The 18,109-nt window shown below is 33.0% G+C and overlaps 1 protein-coding gene across 3 annotated transcripts in view; it reads left to right on the forward strand.

Annotated features, from left to right (window-relative positions):
- ADAD1 (adenosine deaminase domain containing 1) overlaps positions 1-18,109 on the forward strand; it is a 66,559-nt gene that overhangs the window by 2,774 nt on the left and 45,676 nt on the right. For all 3 annotated transcript variants that reach the window (XM_032462858.1, XM_014555853.2, XM_032462852.1), the window contains 5 exons: positions 1,323-1,490; positions 5,898-5,966; positions 9,785-9,910; positions 15,751-15,874; positions 17,559-17,729. In XM_032462858.1, coding sequence (XP_032318749.1) covers positions 1,323-1,490; positions 5,898-5,966; positions 9,785-9,910; positions 15,751-15,874; positions 17,559-17,729 — 658 coding nt within the window. The remainder of the gene's footprint in view (positions 1-1,322; positions 1,491-5,897; positions 5,967-9,784; positions 9,911-15,750; positions 15,875-17,558; positions 17,730-18,109) is intronic.

Raw genomic sequence — 18,109 nt, forward strand, 5'->3', positions numbered from 1 at the left:
ATTTAGGGCAAATCTTCATTGATCTGAGCAGAAACTACTAAAAAATATAACTCAGTGATTGTTAATGGTGCTCATTTTATGTGCATAGTACTAGTTGAATAATCTAATTCAGTAGGTTTGGTAGAAAAACCAGAGAATCAGTATTTAACAAGCTCTTTAGTATGGATTTAGATGATCATAAGGTTTGAGAACCTGAGATATAAATAGAATGGAGCTTAAGGGCTCTGACACAGTACTCACTAACAAATTTGATGTGCGGTACCTCCCACATTAGAATCATCTGGGCCATTTGTTAAAAGTATAAAATAGTCTAAGGTTTAGTAAATTTGGTTTGGAACCCAGCTGATCGTGAAGGAAGGAACTTGGAAAACAGGTCCTAGATATTGGAAGGAAAGCAGTTTATTCTGATACAGTCTGGAGTTGCTTGTAAAATCTTGGTGTACATCTTAGAGGAAAACCCAGCAGTTAATGTAATGTGTGAAAAGATAAGATAATAAAATAATAATGAGGCTTATGTGGAGTAACATTGTACATAGCCATTCGTAACGTAACCAGAATGGAGACTTAAGTTTCTTGAAGACCTTCTGTAGTCTGAATACCAGCAAGTAAAACTTGAACCAGGAAATTCTTTGGCCTTTTAATATAAATGATTCTGTTTCATCAGGCAGATAGGAAGACAAGGTAAATGTAATTAATTGTATAAAGGTAATTTTTCTGAGAATTTTGGATGACTGGACATTCAGTTTAATTCTTTAGCATATTTTTCATTATTACTTATTTTTCGGTTTTCCTTGAGAATCCCCCTACCACTCTAAGGCTATGATGGGTAGTTGCTTACCATGACTCCCTGATAGGAGCATAAGATTTCTTCACAGGGATTCCTTCTGTTCTGGAGCTTATAACAGTACTGAGGCACTCAGAGAGTAGGAGAAGTTCAACTTCATCAATATTGAAGTTTGAAAGAAGAGAAACGTTGCTAGAGGCTCCACATTTACCTCTCATTGGTCATTTGATAGATATTTGGATGCTTACCGTTGCCAGGCATTATGCAAGACACTGTTGCTCCATGTGTGACATGTACCCTGAAGCTGGCCCTACTGTTCATGCTAAATCTGGGACCAGAACAGCTACTTGAAGGATTCCTCAGAACTAGCTTAGGGGCCCACTCAACTTTGCTTTTAAACTGTATTGGCCCTATAAGAAAACTGATAGGCTGAGATAGTTTTCTACAATTGTACTGGAATATTTTCCTATGTGACAGACATCTTTTGCAGGATCATGTTGTGAAGTATTACAGCATTCACTCCGAGTTATTTTTTAAGGTAATGTTATGGGACCGTATTTTGCTTTTTGTGCTGTGGTGGATGGTATTCAGTACAAGACTGGACTGGGACAAAATAAAAAGGAGTCTAGATCCAATGCAGCAAAATTAGCTCTTGATGAGCTTCTACAATTGGATGAACCTGAATCAAGAATTTCAGAAACATCAGGTAAATATTCTTGATTATAAAGTAGAGTTTGTAAAATGTATCATTTTCCAGAAAGAGTCACCTGGAAGATTTACGTTAATGAAGGGTTACTTGTCAACTACAACAAAGAAGTAGCAGGATTTATTTGAGAAAATAAAGGTTTGAGGTAGCATAGAAAATAGATTGAGGGTGTAAACTCTGGAATTAGATTGCTAAGCATTGAGTATTGACCCTGGACAGACAAGTTATTTGCCTGCTAAACCTAAGTTTCATCACTTGAAAAATGGAGACAAGGATAGATACCTCCTATGTCTATCATTAGGATTAAATAAATAATGCATGCAGAGCTTTTAACCAGTACCTGGTGAGGAGTAACATAATCAAACGGCAGTGGTTCTTAGTAAATATTTATTAATTTGAGGAATATAGTAAACTTAGCATAGTAAACAGTTTTTGTCAATATTGACTGCATGTTAGATTACATTTTGGTTAACTATAAATGAGGCAACTTAATGAAGAAAAACATTTAACTTTGATTTAAACAGTGGCAGTAAATTCTTTTTAAATTCAAATCATCAATTTATTTTACTGCTGGATTTGTAAAATTTGTAACCTATTTTATTATTTCTTTTGTAATACTTAAGGTTATTTTCTTTAAGCTCAATTCTTATTTCATATGTTTTAATTTTTCTATTTAGTTAAAACCATTATTTAATAGTTTAAAATGATTTATTTTGCAACATCTCATAAGTTTTGATATGTAGTCTTTTTTGTTGTTTTCAAATAGTTTGTCATACTTTTGATTTATAATAAGTACTTAGGAAAGTATTTTCTTAGTTTTCATATTTCTGTTCACTATCTTTGAGATTTATTAAATTTTTAGAGCTAGGTATGATGCTTTTGGTGTCTTAAACATGGTGGCAGTTTATTAATGGAAATTCCTTATATGTGATTATTTTATCAGCTATTAACCCACCTAGTTATGTCCCCAGCAATATTTTCCCAGTTTCCTTTCAACTATAACGTGCATTTGAATCAATAAATCTGTGTTTTGAGAATGTGTTGAGTTCAGAGACTATGGTAAATACCAGGAATCCAGAAACAAATAAGCCCTGTCCTCTACCTTCAGGGAACTAAAATGCTTTGTTGAAATCAAGTTAAAACTGAGCTACAGAATTTCCCAAGCATCTAATTTAATTAACAGAAAATGATACTTATGATTGGCTTCTTGTGATAAATGCGTTTTCCCTAAGGGTTTTCATAATGTTTGTCTAGGGATAGTAGATGTTTTGCCGTGTGAGCAATGATTTTTAGTGTCCAAACATTTATCTTTTCCCTTCTTTGTGAAAATTAAGGTAACATTTTCCCGTTATCACTGATGCCACTTTTATATTCACCATCTTCTCAAAAATTGCCAGTAGTGCCTTAATTATGACTAGAAGTTATTTAGTAAAACTTTTTTATTGGCATAAAGCCTGGAAATAATAAGGTCATCTTTTCACTTATAATGAGCCACATTTTCTTATTTAAAATGTTTGTCTTAGACAGCCAAGTTTAATAATTTATTTTTCTTGTGGAGAGATATGGAAAGTAAGTGTTGAGTATTTTTTTTTCTTAGCTGTTAACCTTACATTTGTTTTTCTAGTCTCCTCCACATTCATAATGTAAAATTTTAATTTTAAAAACTTACAAATTTTTTTAAATTCTAAATTCATCAGAATTAATTTTCATGTATATCTTCTTTCACATTTTGTACATGGTGTTTTAAAAATTATGGTTTTTTTTAAATTTACTATATAAAAACTTTTTTGCCCTGATTTTTTTCAAGGGCAATATGATTAATGATGCTATGATAGGTTTTGAAAATCTAACACTGTCTGACACAATGAATCTGGCTCTAAACTTAGTTTATTTCAGCACCTCTTAAAAAATCATTTAATAATGTGAAAGTAATGTAAACTTCTTATAATGCTATGTTTAAAAATAAGATTTACTGTCTTAACCATTTTAAGTGTACAATCCAATAGTACTGATAGTAATAGTACAATAGTGTTAAGTACATTCACTTTGTTGTGCATCCAATATCCAGAATTCATCTTACAAAGCTGAAATTCTATACCCATTAAACAATTATTCCTTATTCACCCCTTCATCAAGCCCATGGCAATTACCATTCTACTTTCTGTCTGTATGAATTTGACCATTCTGGTTACCTCATATAAGTAAAATCATGCAGTATGTGTCTTTTTGTGACTGACTTATTTCACTTAGCATAATGTCCTCAAAATTTCTCCATGTTGTGGCCTGTGTCAGAATTTCCTTCCTTTTTAAGGCTGAATAATAATTCTGTTGTATGCATAAACCACATTTTGTTTATCCATTCTTCTGTTGATGGACTTTTGGATTGCTTCAACTTTGGCTGTTGTCAATAATGCTGCTATGAGCGTGGGTGTACAACTATCTCTTTATATCTTGCTTTCAGTTTTTTGGGTTTTATACCCAGTAGTAGAATTGCTGCATCATATGGTAATTTTATGTTTAATTTTTTTGAAGAACTACCATATTGTGTTCCATAATGGCTGCACCATTTTACATTCTACCCACAGTGCACAACGATTCTAACTTTTTCCACATCGTTGTCAAAACTTCCTGTTTTCCTTTTATTTTTATTTATTTATTTATTTGTTGATAGTAGCCATCCTAATGGGTGAGGTATGGTATCTCATTGTGACTTTGATTTGCTTTCCCTAATTACTGGTGATGTTGAGCTTTTTTTTTTTTTCTTTTTTTCTTTTTTTCCCCAGGTGCTTATTGACCATTTGTATCTTCTTTGGAGAAATGTCATACTCAAGTCCAATTCTCATGAATTGGGTTGTTTCATTTTCTTTTGGGTTTTAGGCATCCGCTATATATTCCAAATAACACTTCCTCATCAGATAATATGATTTGCAAATATTTTCTCCTTTTATGAAGTTTTTAATTTTGAATAAGTCCAATTTTTCCATTTTTTCCTCTGTTTTCTGTGCCTTTGGTTTCATATGTAAGAAATCATTGCCAAATCCAGTGTTATGAAGCTTTTCACCCCTGTTTTCTTCTAAGGGTTCTATAGTTTAGCTCTTTTACTTGGGTTTTTGATCCATATCAAGTTAATTTTTATATATATATATTTTTAGCTAAGGGTCCAACTTCATTCTTTTGCATATGGATATCCAGTTTTTCCAGCATCATTTATAGAAAAGACTGTTGTTTCCCCCATTGAATGGTGTTGGCACTCTTCTTTAGAATCATTTGACAACATATGTAAGGATTTATTTCTGGGTCTCTAGTCTGTTTCATTGGTCTGTGTGTCTGTCTTTATGCCAGTACCACACTGTTTTGATTACTGTCACTTTTGTATTAAGTTTTGAAGTGAGGAAGTGTGAGTCCTCCAACTTTTGCCTATTTGTGTATGGTGTTTCAAAATGCAAACCAACTTATGCAGTCACATTTTCTTATTTATTGAAAGTATTGTGCTTGATAAATAGGATTTAGTATTTTTAGTTTTAGTATCTTTAGTTTTAATTCCACTTGATCCTTACTCACTGAGTAAATGGGGAAAAAATCCATCTTTCTCAGTTTTTAAAGTTCTGTTATCTAAAGTCCAAAGTGTATGTACCTAACTATAGTCAACATTTGCTTAACTAATGTGAACCCCAAGATGACATTGTCAATCTTTCTTTGCTGATTTCTGTGTATTCAGCTAGCTTCCCGTTTTACTCAAAATGAAGTCCAGAGTAGCAGTTCTATTTGTTTTGTCTTTTTGAATGATTCTTGAGAGATACTGACTACGTTAGTTGAACCTTTTCTCTTGGAGCCTACTCATTTAAGCTTTTCTCATCGTTTTTTGTCCCTTGGTTTAGTGTCATGTTTCTTTCTTGTTTTTCCTGGATTCCCTAACTTAGGAACCAAATTGGAAAGCCATTGCTTCTCTGATTGAGACTGAAAGCTTGGAGAACTTTGAAGTATTCCCTTAGAAAATACTCTGGTAAAATAGGATTAAAATGATAATTTTTACTTATTAAATTTTTGATAGAATATTAAATTTAAATGTTTACCTGCTGTTACTGTAAATATGAAATTGTTCATAAGCATTCAAAACAGAGTTTGAGTTAAGTGATTTTCAGAATGTTGCATCTATTACAAAGCAAGTTATATAGTAGCATAAGACTAGGGAGCCCAGAAATGTATTTGGTGTTTGTATAATTGATTTCAATATAGGAAAGACATTTAGCAAGGCTGAGCAAATAAATAATTGATGGCCTAGAGTTGGCAGAAGTATACAGTAAAAAATGATCATTCTTGGATTGCTATTTTATACAGAATAGTATGATAACTGCTCTTTGGAACATTGAGGTTTCATTTTTCCTTACACTTTTGTTTTATTTACAGGTCCTCCTCCTATTCCTGCCGAACCTCTTGCCCCACCTGAGCCAGTATATGTTTCAAAAGTACATTATGGTAGGAAAGACCTTTATAATTTTTAAAGAAGATTAACTGAATTAAAAATTATAACAACATGTAATTAAAATATGCATAAGTCTGAAAATATACATTAGTTTCTATTTTTACTCGAACCTGTCACACTTCTACAAAGAGGAGTATTTCCTTCCATACTCTGCTAAAAATTAAAGAAATAATAAAATTGGAAAGGAATGATTATGAAGAAATGGCTTTTTTCTTATAAAGAAATGGTTCATCATATCATGTAACTGCTTTTTTGAGAATTCTTTGCTTTAGTGGGATTGTCATTAATGAAAGCCAGTGGCTTTCTGGTGCTTGATGGTTGGGGTATTCATTTCAATTAATCTGTTCACTTTCTTTTAATGTTAGTTGGCACTCAAGCCCAAGAAAACTGTAACTGCAGTTGAAGTTACTAGTTGTGTGACCTAGGACCAGTTACTTCTCTATACACCTTAATTTCTCTGTCTGTAAAATGGCTACAACAATAATTACCTTATAGGATAGTTGTAAGGATTTAATTATTTATACATGTAAAATACTTAGATTGATGCCTGGCACACAGTAGGGTGCTCACTAAACAGTAAGTACTATTTTTTTTAACATTTGTTTATTGAGTTATAGTCATTTTACAATGTTGTGTCAAATTCCAGTGTAGAGCACAATTTTTCAGTTATACATGAACATACATATATTCAATGTCACATTTTTTTCCGCTGTGAGCTACAAACAGTAAGTACTATAATTTTTTATAATATTTTATTTTATTCAACATTATTTGGTAATTATTGTATGCTTTTCCCGTTAGATTGTGAATCCCCTGAAAAGCAAGAAATTATCCTTAATTTGTATACTCCCCACATGGTAGTAACACTTCAGACTTCAAAGTTTAGAGTATTTATATAACTAAAATGAAAAAGAGTGTTTCTTTGTCTTTTTCAGGTCTGAGGATTAGAATTTGAAAACACTTTTATACCTATTCCAGCTTGGTTTTCCATTGTCTTTCTGAGACACAGAAAGGCTGTGTACGTTTGTGTGCTTGTTTGGATTAAAAGGACCAGACCAGGGAAAATAGGCACATTCAAAAGGCAAAATCTCCAAATAGTTAAATATAGTCACTTGATCTAACAGTCACAGGAATTGAGGAACGGAAGGGCAGTGAATAATCAGTCTAATAGCAGTGGATATGGGAAGGGGCTCTAGTCTTTCTTTTCAACCTCTGTGGACGTTTTTAATAAATAGTGGGATCGAATCCCATGTCAGTGATTGGCAGGTAATTTAGATTACTGTTACCCTGAGAAAACATCAATCTGTGAGGAAGAAAGAATATGTGGTTCACAATATGTTTAAAGAAGTACTATGTTTAAAAAGTCAGGTTTGGTAGGCTCAGGTAAGGAGTTAAAAAGTTAAAAACTGACAGTTTTCTGTTAGTCAGAAAAGGGAGAGCAAGAATTCTTCAGGCTATGGGTAAACACAGGAGTTGGATGTTACCGATTTGAAGACAGAAAGATTTAAGACTCAAGAAAATCTCCTGAACAGCTCCTTTGGGGCCAGTTATGGAGGGTATCACTATTTCACAGCCTGTCTACTTTGCCTTATTTTTACTGGACTGTGTCTTCACTTAATATAGCGATGTTTTGGCTCTGAAGATAGGTTCAGGTTACTCCTGATACTAAAGATCACTTGAAATTAGCAACTTGAAATCAAAGAGATGGTGTTAATTAGCATTATATATGTGGTATTTTCTATCTCATTCTTCACTTCCAGTTATTTGTGAGAACATTTTATTTCCTCAGCAGCCAGCACGTATATATAGGAAAAATGGTATTGCACTTGTTATTCCTTCACATGCGTTCTAATAAGAGATAGATATAATAACTAAAATTTGATTATATTCACAATATTCATTACTTCCTTCAACACCAAATTTTAGGTCAAAAGATACATCATGATGGATGCTGTTAACTTTCAGATGTTTTTTATGATATTCAAGTACAACCTTTTTAATATACAGCAAAACATTTTCTTGTCACACACGTAATCTTATTCTGTCAGTACTAATTGCAGTGTATTTTTCTGTTCTGTGTCATTACACAAAATAATTGCTGACTCTGCTATCTATATAGAACATGATTAAATAAATTATAGTTCATTCATTCTGTTGAGCCATGAAGAAGAAGGAGGTAACACTAATAACTACCCTTGAATGATGCCCAAGACCAAGTAAATACAAAAAGTGGGTTTTAGCAAGCCCCAGTTTTTATTTTTTAAAGTGATATATATTATTTATTTGTTTATGTTGTTGTTTATCAGAATATCCAGATTGGTAATAGTGGTTGCATTTGGAGAGGGAAACTTCAGAATACATATCTCTTGTATTGCTGTTTCAATGAAAAAAAGTTTAATTTTAAAATATCAGTAAACAAATTGCTTCTCCTGTATTGTAAGTTTTGGTAATAAGCAGAGCCAAGTTTTTGATTACTTCTTATTCATATTTTTACTACATGAACACAAAAAACTAATTTTTATACCACATGTTTATGGTTTTACCAATTTAAGTGAAACACATGCCAGCATGCAATTATAGTAATAATTTACACCTTCACATTGTATGCTTTGTGATTAGATAAAAGGATATAGCCAGTAGTTCTTTCTTCTTTCCCTCAGTTTCATTTTGTATTTATGTTTGTGATGTTCTTTCACTCTTTTTGATACTGTGACTTTACCTGTTTTTGCCAAGAAGAGAGCATTAATGATATTAACAAAGAAACATTCCAGTTTGACAAATAATAAACAAAAATATGTAGATGGCCTATGAAATGAATTATATTAGCTGAGACTACTAATGTTAAATTTTTGTCATTTGTGTGCCTCTTTAATGTAATTATTAAGCAGATACAAAGGATTTCTGTGAAAACTATAGTTAATTATACACTTCATATGTATATGCAATGCATGAGAGCAAAGCTGTTTCATTACTTTTTTCCTCTGAAGATAAGATGGACTGAGAACAGTTTGATAGACTACTTAGCAACCATCATGCAACATCAGGAACTATCAGTGGTTTAGTAAACAGCTCAACTTTGAGAAATACTATATTAAGTGATTCTGTAACTTCTCATTCTCTAGAGTAATGGTTCTTCCTTAGGAATACGCAGGCATACACACACAAAGCAACAGATGGCCAAGACACTCTCTCAGAACCTCAAGATCTGTCATACTAAAAAAAAAAAAATCCATGAGTAACTTTTGAGGTATATTTTTTTGGTTATAACTTCTATGGTAATCCTAATTACTTAAAACTATATCCTGTCAAAATTTGGAATGTTTTTTAGTGGGAACATGGAACTATATCAAGAGTGTAAGTGCTTAGTTCTTTTCAGCAGTTCTCAGTGGGGCAAATACTAAGTACTTTGCAGTGGTTCTCAGTGGGGCACATACTAAGGAGTATATTTTGATTGTCAAAATAATTAGAAAAGACTGCTGGCATTCATTGAGATGTTGCTTGTCCAGCAGTGTGAGACAGTTTTATATAACAGAGAATTGTCTTGTGTCGTGTATGACTTTTTAATATTTCATCAAATATAAATTAGTAATCTCCTAATATGTAATACTTAACACGTCTTTTTACAAGAAGCTATCCAAAAAGCTCAGTAAGAGTGGAACACTTTAAAATCTCAGTCAAGACATGAATTATAAATTTTCTTACATATCTCTATAAATTATTAACCCATTCAGTCAAAACGTAAAAGAAATAATAGTGGGCCTCTGGGATAAAGCACAGTGTTCTTCAAATTCATTTGATTTTTTTTTTCTAGAAGGGAGACATATTCAGTTTGCAAAGATTTCACAGATTGTTAAAGAAACATTTAATCAACTAATTTCTAATCATTCAGAATATCTGAAATGTAGCAACTCATTAGCTGCTTTTATAATTGAAAGAGGTAAGTGAGTATTTGGGATGTGTTTGTAAGAAAACTATTAAATAATTTAATGATCTGAACTATACTATAGTAATATTTTTATTAACTATCTTTGCTCCTGTTGAAAATGGTCCTGCATTGATTTTAAGTGGCCTTTTCTAGTAGGTGTGGGTCATTAAACACAAAGATTATCAAAGGTAGGAATTAAGTATTCTAATCAGGAACCAATAGAGAACTGCAGAATAATAAAATGCATAACATTTTAAACAATAACTATGTTGGAATCACTACCAACCTGAAGCTATTGAGAAGACCTCTATAAAAAGTAACTTTTTTTTCATTTTCAAGTAAGAAAATATTAAAATATGAAAAGTCATAAATCTCTGGTTTTCCTTGAATATTATGATGTGATTCCAGTTACATTTTATCTTCTGTTTATCCTAATAGATAAATAGATCTAATGATCAAGAAATCATAATGCATTTTTATATGCATTTCTGATATAGATGATATACAGATAATTTGATACTTGATTCCTATTCTTAAGGATTTTTTGTGACCTAGGTGGGAAGAGAAGATATCTATGATTGTTCAAGAGTCAGCCTTAGCTTGAGATCATGGAGTATATGATACCTGCCTCTGTGCTTTTTTGTTCTTTCTCAAGATCGCTTTGGCTATTTGGGGTTTTGTGTGTGTGTGTTTGTATACAAACTGTATGTTTATTTGTTCCAGTTCTGTGAAAAATGCTGTTGATATTTTGGTAGGGATTGTATTGACTCTGTAGATTGCCTTGGGTAGTATGGTCATTTTAAGACTATTCTTCCAATCCATGAGCATGGAATATATCTTTCCATCTATTTATTTGTTGTCATCTTCAATTCTTTCATCAATGTCTTATAGTTATCTAAGTATAAGTATTTTACCTTCTTGGTTAGATTTATTCCTGTGTATTTTTTTCTTTCTAATGCAATTTTAAATGGGATTGCTTTTTAAACTTGTTTTTCTGATAGTTCATTATTAGTGTATAGAAGTGCAACAGATTTCTGGATATTCTGCATCATGCAAACTTCACTGAGTTCATTTATTAGTTGTAATAGTTTTTTAATGGAATCTAGGGATTTCTGTATATAGCATGTCATCTACAAACAGTGGCAGTTTTACTTCTTCCTATCCAGTTTGTATTCCTTTTATTTCTTTTTCTTGTCTGATTGCGTGGCTAGGACTTCCAATACTGTGTTGAATAAAAGTGGTGATGGTGGGTATCCTTGTCATGTTCCTGGTATAAAAGGAAATGTTTTCAGCTCTTCAATGTTGAGTATGATGTTGTCTGTGGATTTCTCATATATGGCCTTTATTATCTTGAGGTATGTTCCTTCTATAGCCAGTTAAGAGTTTTTTTTTCATCATAAATGGATGTTGAATTTTGCCAAAAGCTTTTTCTGCATCTAATATGATGATCGTATGATTTTTAGTTTTCAATTTGGTAATGTGGTGTACCACATTGATTTGTGGATATTAAACCATCCTAGCATCCCTGGGATAAATCCCACTTGATCATGGTATATGATCCTTCTTTTCGTGTATTGTTGAATTTGGTTTGCTAATATTTTTATTGAAGATTTTTTTTTGCATCTATGTTCTTCAGTGAGATTGGTCTGTAATTTTCTTTTTCTGTGGTGTCTTTGTCTGGTTTTGGTATCAGGGTAATTCTGGCCTTGTAGAATAAGTTTGGAAGTGATCCCTCCTTTTCAGTTTTTTGAAATAGTTTGAGGAGAATAGATATTGACTCTTCTCTAAATGTTTGATAGAATTCACCTGTGAAGCCATCTGGTCCTGGAGTTTTGTTTGTTGAGAGTTTTTAAATTACTTACTCAATTTCTGTTCATATTTTCTATTTCTTCCAGGTTAGTCTTGAGAGATTGTACCTTTGTAGGAATTTATCTAATTCTTATTGGCTGTACATTTCATTGGCATATAATTGTTCTTAGTAATCTCTTATGATCCTTTGTATTTCTGTGGTATCAGTTCGTCTCCTTTTTCATTTCTGCTTTTATTTATATGGGCCCTGTCTCTTTTTCATGATGTATCTGGCTAAAGGTTTATCAATTTTGTTTATCTTTTCAAAGAACCAACCCTTAGTTTCATTGATCTTTTCTGGCTTTTTTGTTGTTGTCTCTATTTCATTTATTTCTGCTCTGATCTTTACTAGTTTCTTTTCTTCTAACTTTAGGTTGTGTTTATTCTTATTTTTCTAGTTCCTTTAGGTGTAAGATTAAATGATTTATTTGAGATTTTTCTTGTTTAATGAACTAGACTTGTATTGCTTTAATTTCCTTCTTACATCTGCTTTTGCTTTGTCCCAGAGATTTTGGTTCATTGTGCTTGCATTTTTATTTGTGTCCAGATTTTTTTTTAATTTCCTCTTTGGTTTCTGCAATGATCCATTGATTATTTAGTAGCATGTTGTTTAGACTTCATATGTTTATGGTTTTTGCTTTTTTTCTCTTGTAATTGATTTCCACTTTCATAGCATTATGGTCAGAAAAGATGTTTTATATGAATTCAGTCTTGTAAATTTATTGAAACTGATTTTGTGGCAGAGCATATGATCTGTCCTGGAGAATGTTCCACATGCACTTGAAAAGAATGTGTATTCTACTATTTTGGATGAAATGTTCCATATGTCTGTTAATTCCATCTGGTCTGGTGTGTCATCTGAGACCAGTGTTTCCTAATTTTATGTCTGCATAGTCTGACCATTGATATTAGTGCGCTGTTTAAGTCTCCTACTGTTACCGTATTATTGTCAGTTTTTCCCTTTATGTTTAGTAATATTTGCTTTATGTATCTAGGTGCTCCTATACTAGGTGCTTTACATTCATAATTGTTATATATTCTTTCCGGATTGATCCCTTTATCATCACATAGAGTCCTTTTTTGTCTCTTGTTATTGTCTTTTTCTTAAAGTCTATTTTGTCTGATAATAAGTGTTGCTACCCCATCTTTATTGATAGTATTCTTGGTTGTAGGTTTTTTTCTTTCACTACTTTGAATATATTGTGCCACTCCCTTCTGGCCTGCAAAGTTTCTGCTGAAAAGTCAGCTGAAAGTCTTATAGGAGTTCCCTTGTATGTAACTAGTTGCTTTTCTCTTTTTGCTGTTTACTTCCTTCATCTTTAACATTGTATTTTTAATTTTAACATGTTGATTTGGGCCTCTTTGTGTTCATCGTATTGGTTTCCTATGAGCTTCCTGGACCTGGATTTCTGTTTTCTTCCCCAGGTTGGGAAATTTTTCAGCTATTATTTCTTCAGATAAGTTCTCTGCCCCTTTATCTCTTCTCCTGGGATCCCTATAATGTAAATCTTAGTATGTTTGATGTTTCAGAGATGTCTTAAACTATCCTCACTTTTTTTAATTCTTTTTTTTTCTCTTTAGCTTGGGTGATTTCTGCTACTTTGTCTTCCAGATTGCTGATTCATTCTTTTGTACTAACTAATCTACTGTTGATTTTTTTCTAGTGTATTTTTTTTTTCAGTTATTGTATTCCTTAGCTCTGTTTGGTGGTTCTTTATATTTTCTGCCTCTGCTGAAATTCATACTGTGTTCATCCATTCATCTCTTATTTTTGGTGAGCATCTTTATGATCATTATTTTAAACTCTTTATCAGGTAGATTTATTATCTCTACTTCATTTAGTTCTTTTTTTGAGGTTATGTCTTGTTCCATCGTTTGGAATGTAATTCTCTATATCCTCATACTGTCCAATTCTCTGTGTTTATTTCTATGTGGTAGATAGTTCAGTTACATTCCCCTCTCTTGCAGAAGTAGCCTTAGTAGGAGACATCCTAGGGGACCCAGAAACACATTCTTCTCTGGTCATCAGGGCTATATGCTTTAGGGGTAACCTCCATATTTAGTATCTGTGTGCCCTTCTGTTGTGGTCTGGCTGACTACTCTGGGCATGCTAGTAGGCAGGGCTGGCTCTCAGCCCAGTTGGCTGTAAGGCCATGCCCCATGTAGTGGCTGTGGGCCCAGTGGAGGACAGGGTAGGATTCCCTGCCATTTCTTCTTACATCTGATGAATGTTTTTTTCTTTTGGTTATCCTTTTTCTTGCACTATCAAATTCTTGTATCTGCCTGAAATGTTGCAGTTTGAGTTACAAAGAAAGAAGCTGGGCCCTTGGCTACACTATTGCCTGTTATAACTCAGAACTTAATCACCATTCCAGAACTTATACTGACACTATATAATTTCATTTTACCACCCCATCCCCCAAACCCCATATTGGAACAGCTACATTAGAGGTAATAGAACTTTTTTAATTTTTCATGTCTAATCCTAATCCTCCAGTTTTCTTTATCTCAGTAAATGGCATCCACTCAGTTGCTAAAAATCTTAAGTCATCCATTATTTAACCCTTTCCCTCACATCTTACAGTTCATCTTCAAGTCCTGTTTATTATATCCCCGAACTCTAACTCAGATATGATCATTTTTTCCCCATTAAATCATCATTTGAGTCTTAAGTCATTGTCTCTTACCTAAACTACTGAAACAAGTCCCCTAATTCAGCTTCTTGGACCCTACAAAAAGCAATCTCCACTTAGAGTGGTGACCTTTAAATGTAACACAATATGATTTTTGCTTCAATAGCTTCACCATAGCTCTTGGGTGAAATCCACAAACTCCTTCACGAGGTTTGTAATACCTCTTTCTCTAACCTCATCTTATGCCTTTCCCTTCACTCGCCTTTACTGGAACAGCTACCCTGGTCTTTCTTTGCCCAAAGTCTGCACAAGCTATTTCTTTTGACTGGAATACCCTTTACCTCATTCCTCATGCTGCTCACTCTTCACTGAAACTTAAAATTCAGTTTCATAGGAAGGGGTTCTGCAGCTAGTCTATCTGAGGTAATCTTTCCTCCTGTCATTCTTTAAATTAGCCCTGTATTTGTTTTTCTTCAAAGTTCTTACCACAATTTGTGGTTTGTTTAGTCTTTTTCTTCTCTCCTTTTTAGAAGCTTCACGAGGGCATGTCTTGCTTAATTTATTCCTAGCATCTACTTCAGTGCCTGGTGTTTGCTAGGACCTCAACAATTTTTATTGAATGAATGGAAGTCCTTTCTTAGATAGTTGCAAGTGTGGGAGTGAACTTTGAAAGACTAAGAATAGACATTTTCTGAAATCATCAACAGGGAGGAAAGCATTGAAGGAGATAGTTGTTCAGAGGAGAATATTTAGAGGAAAAAAGCAATGATGTAGTGACAAGGATATAGAAAAGCCACCTAGTTAGGATGTGAAAGGAAAACAGAACTATATCTTCTGAGCATAGAGTTTCAAAGACATCTCTAATGGAGCATAGCAGAAGGTAAAGGAGCAAAACTACTAGAAAAAGCATAAGGTGCTAGTTTCTTTCAAAGAGCTGTCTCAGTAGAACAGAGAAAGAAACTATAATTTGCTTTGTAGAAAGTTTGAGTGGATTAAGAAAAAATTAGAGACATTATATATAGATAATTCATTTAAGACCAAAGTAGAATGACAAGTGAGGTCTCAGCCAGCAAAATAAATCTAGATGCAGAAGAAACAGATCTATATTTGTAAACTAGTGATGTCTGGTGATTCTACTGATTATAGTAAAAAATGTAGATAAAGTATAATATAAAACAAACATCTGCCTTTTAAACAGATGTTATTGAAGTATTTTTAAAATTTTACTTCTTAGAAAACTCTCAATCTCTTACTTGAAATTGTGTAATTATTTTTCCATCATTTTGGTGAATATGGTAAAGATAGAGGTGGAGATTGAACATAGGGAAGAGAGGTCAAAATAACCTGCTACTATTAACGTTTTCCTTTCAGCTGGACACCACGAAGTTGTAGCTATAGGCACAGGTGAATATAATTACAGTCAGTGCATTAAACCAAATGGAAGAGTGTTGCACGATACTCATGCTGTTGTTACAGCAAGGAGATCTCTCCTTAGGTAAAGTAACAGATACATTTAATATCATCAAATATTAATGCTCTTATTTGAAAGTAGTCACATAAGTCTTTTTTTACAAGTGGAATTTTACTAATCATTGAACCAAGGATGTGACAGTCTCTTACTTATCCAAGCCATCTGATTATTTCCATGACATTTTTGGAAACCTTATAGTAATTGCAATGTCTAGTCTGTGAATTTTAGTGGCTTCTATTATCAAGAGTTTATAAACTCAGTTTTAAGTGTACTACAACCTTTTTTAAAGATAAGAATACTGTCTTTATTACTGATTAAAGTACTTGGAGAGTATAGCTGTAGATCTGGACCAAGAAATTCACCCTGAATTAGTCATACTTACCTAAAGGCAGAAATCAGTGGGTCTGTACAAAGTTTACCATATAACAAAGTGTTGATAAAGTATTCTTTAGGCTGACAGATCTCAAAGAGAAAAGCGCTGAGGTAAGCATGCATAGTATATTTTTACAAACTTATCAGTCATTCCGTTCTTTGTAAGAGGCATTAAGTAGCAGAAGTAGAGAGAGAAACCAGGAATGTTACTCTTTGGAAGTCCCTTCCTATAAAAACGTGGAAAAGTGGGAAAGAAGTATTACTTTGTACAGTATTTACCAGCTTTTGGTTCTCTTAAGTCATTGAACTTACTTTTTTTAGAATCCTTTTTAATTGAATTTTTCAAATAGCCACAAGTGAGAATCAGTTAATTCCAGAATTCAGTTACCAGCATTCTGATACCAATCCAATGATCATATCCAATTATTAGCATAGTTATTGGGATTTTGTTTTTGTTTAATCTATGCTTCTTCACTTTTTGTTGATGGTGTTCTCTTTGCTCAAGTATTTAAAAACAAATTTAGACATATTTTATCTGAAAAACTTAAGCGTATATCTCTAATAATAAGGAAAGAATTCTGTAATCTTTAAAGGAAAGCTTTTGGGAAGCCCATGAAAGTTATTATGCAGCATCTTGTCCTCCCATCCCCCTTGGTGCTTACTGAATTATTTGACCTCTTTAAAGCTACCTCTTTTGTAAGTCTTTTCTTCCCATGCCTGGCACTGTTATATATGCTGGTGCTTAATTTTTTATTATGTATTTCTGATGGTAGGATTAAAATCATGATTTTTTGAATAAGTAAAAATAATATTTGTCCTCCGATTTGATTAGTAGTCTTTCAGGAAATCTGTTTCACTTCTTAATACTGCGGACTTTATTATATTATTCCTATGCTCTTGTGTTTTTGTCAGAACCATTAAGTAGCAGAAACCACAGTTACTCTTTGCCTGTTTTGTCAGGGAAAGGAAAATAGAAGTAAAGCAGGAAATTGACACTTTACCTAGGAGGCTGGGAAAGAGCTGAGAAAGAAGGAAGGAGTCAGTAGAGAAATGCATCTTTTGCAGGAAATGATAGCTGAGGACTTTAATATGAAATGAGGGTGGAGTGGTAGTTTAAGAATGATGCCTTAAGGTAGGACACAGGGCAGACTGGGCTCTAGTTGAAGACTTCTTAAGGGATTTAATTCTTCATTAAGTAAGGGTGACATCATTTTAGAAGTTCTTATCAATATCAAAACTTTTGACTTACAAGGACATTACTCATGACATATGAATATAATGTTTAAGATACTTCTAAATTTTCTTACTCAATAAAGTTACATCTCATTTATTTTAGGTACTTTTATAGACAACTTCTACTCTTCTACAGCAAAAATCCTGCTATGATGGAAAAATCAGTATTTTGTACAGAACCAGCTTCTAATCTACTCACTCTCAAGCAGAATATCAACATTTACCTCTACATGAACCAGTTGCCTAAAGGATCAGCCCAGATTAAGTCACAATTGTAAGTTTTATGGAAGCTGTATTTGAAAGCAACTAGAATGGGCATATCATACATTCTGAATCCATATAGCAAAAGAACAAGTAAATTCAGATCTTTCCATATACTACCTCCAGGCTTGAGATACTATGTGTATGCTTCAAGTGGCCACAGATTCTCCCTCCCCTGTACTCAATCTAATCTGTTACTACTACTAAAATATACCACGTAGTTGACCACTTTCTCTTCTATGCTATTGAAAATCTACTTTTTTCTAGTTGTAAGTCTTTATAAACTTTAGGGAGTATGGATTTATACACTCTTCACATACTAACACAGGAGTTAGGGATTGCAGTCTATTATTCTGGTTGATCTGTGGCCATAACTTGATTGCCTTGTTGAAG

Source organism: Camelus ferus, chromosome 2 (genome assembly GCF_009834535.1).
Source record: "Camelus ferus isolate YT-003-E chromosome 2, BCGSAC_Cfer_1.0, whole genome shotgun sequence".
Taxonomy (NCBI): domain Eukaryota; kingdom Metazoa; phylum Chordata; class Mammalia; order Artiodactyla; family Camelidae; genus Camelus; species Camelus ferus.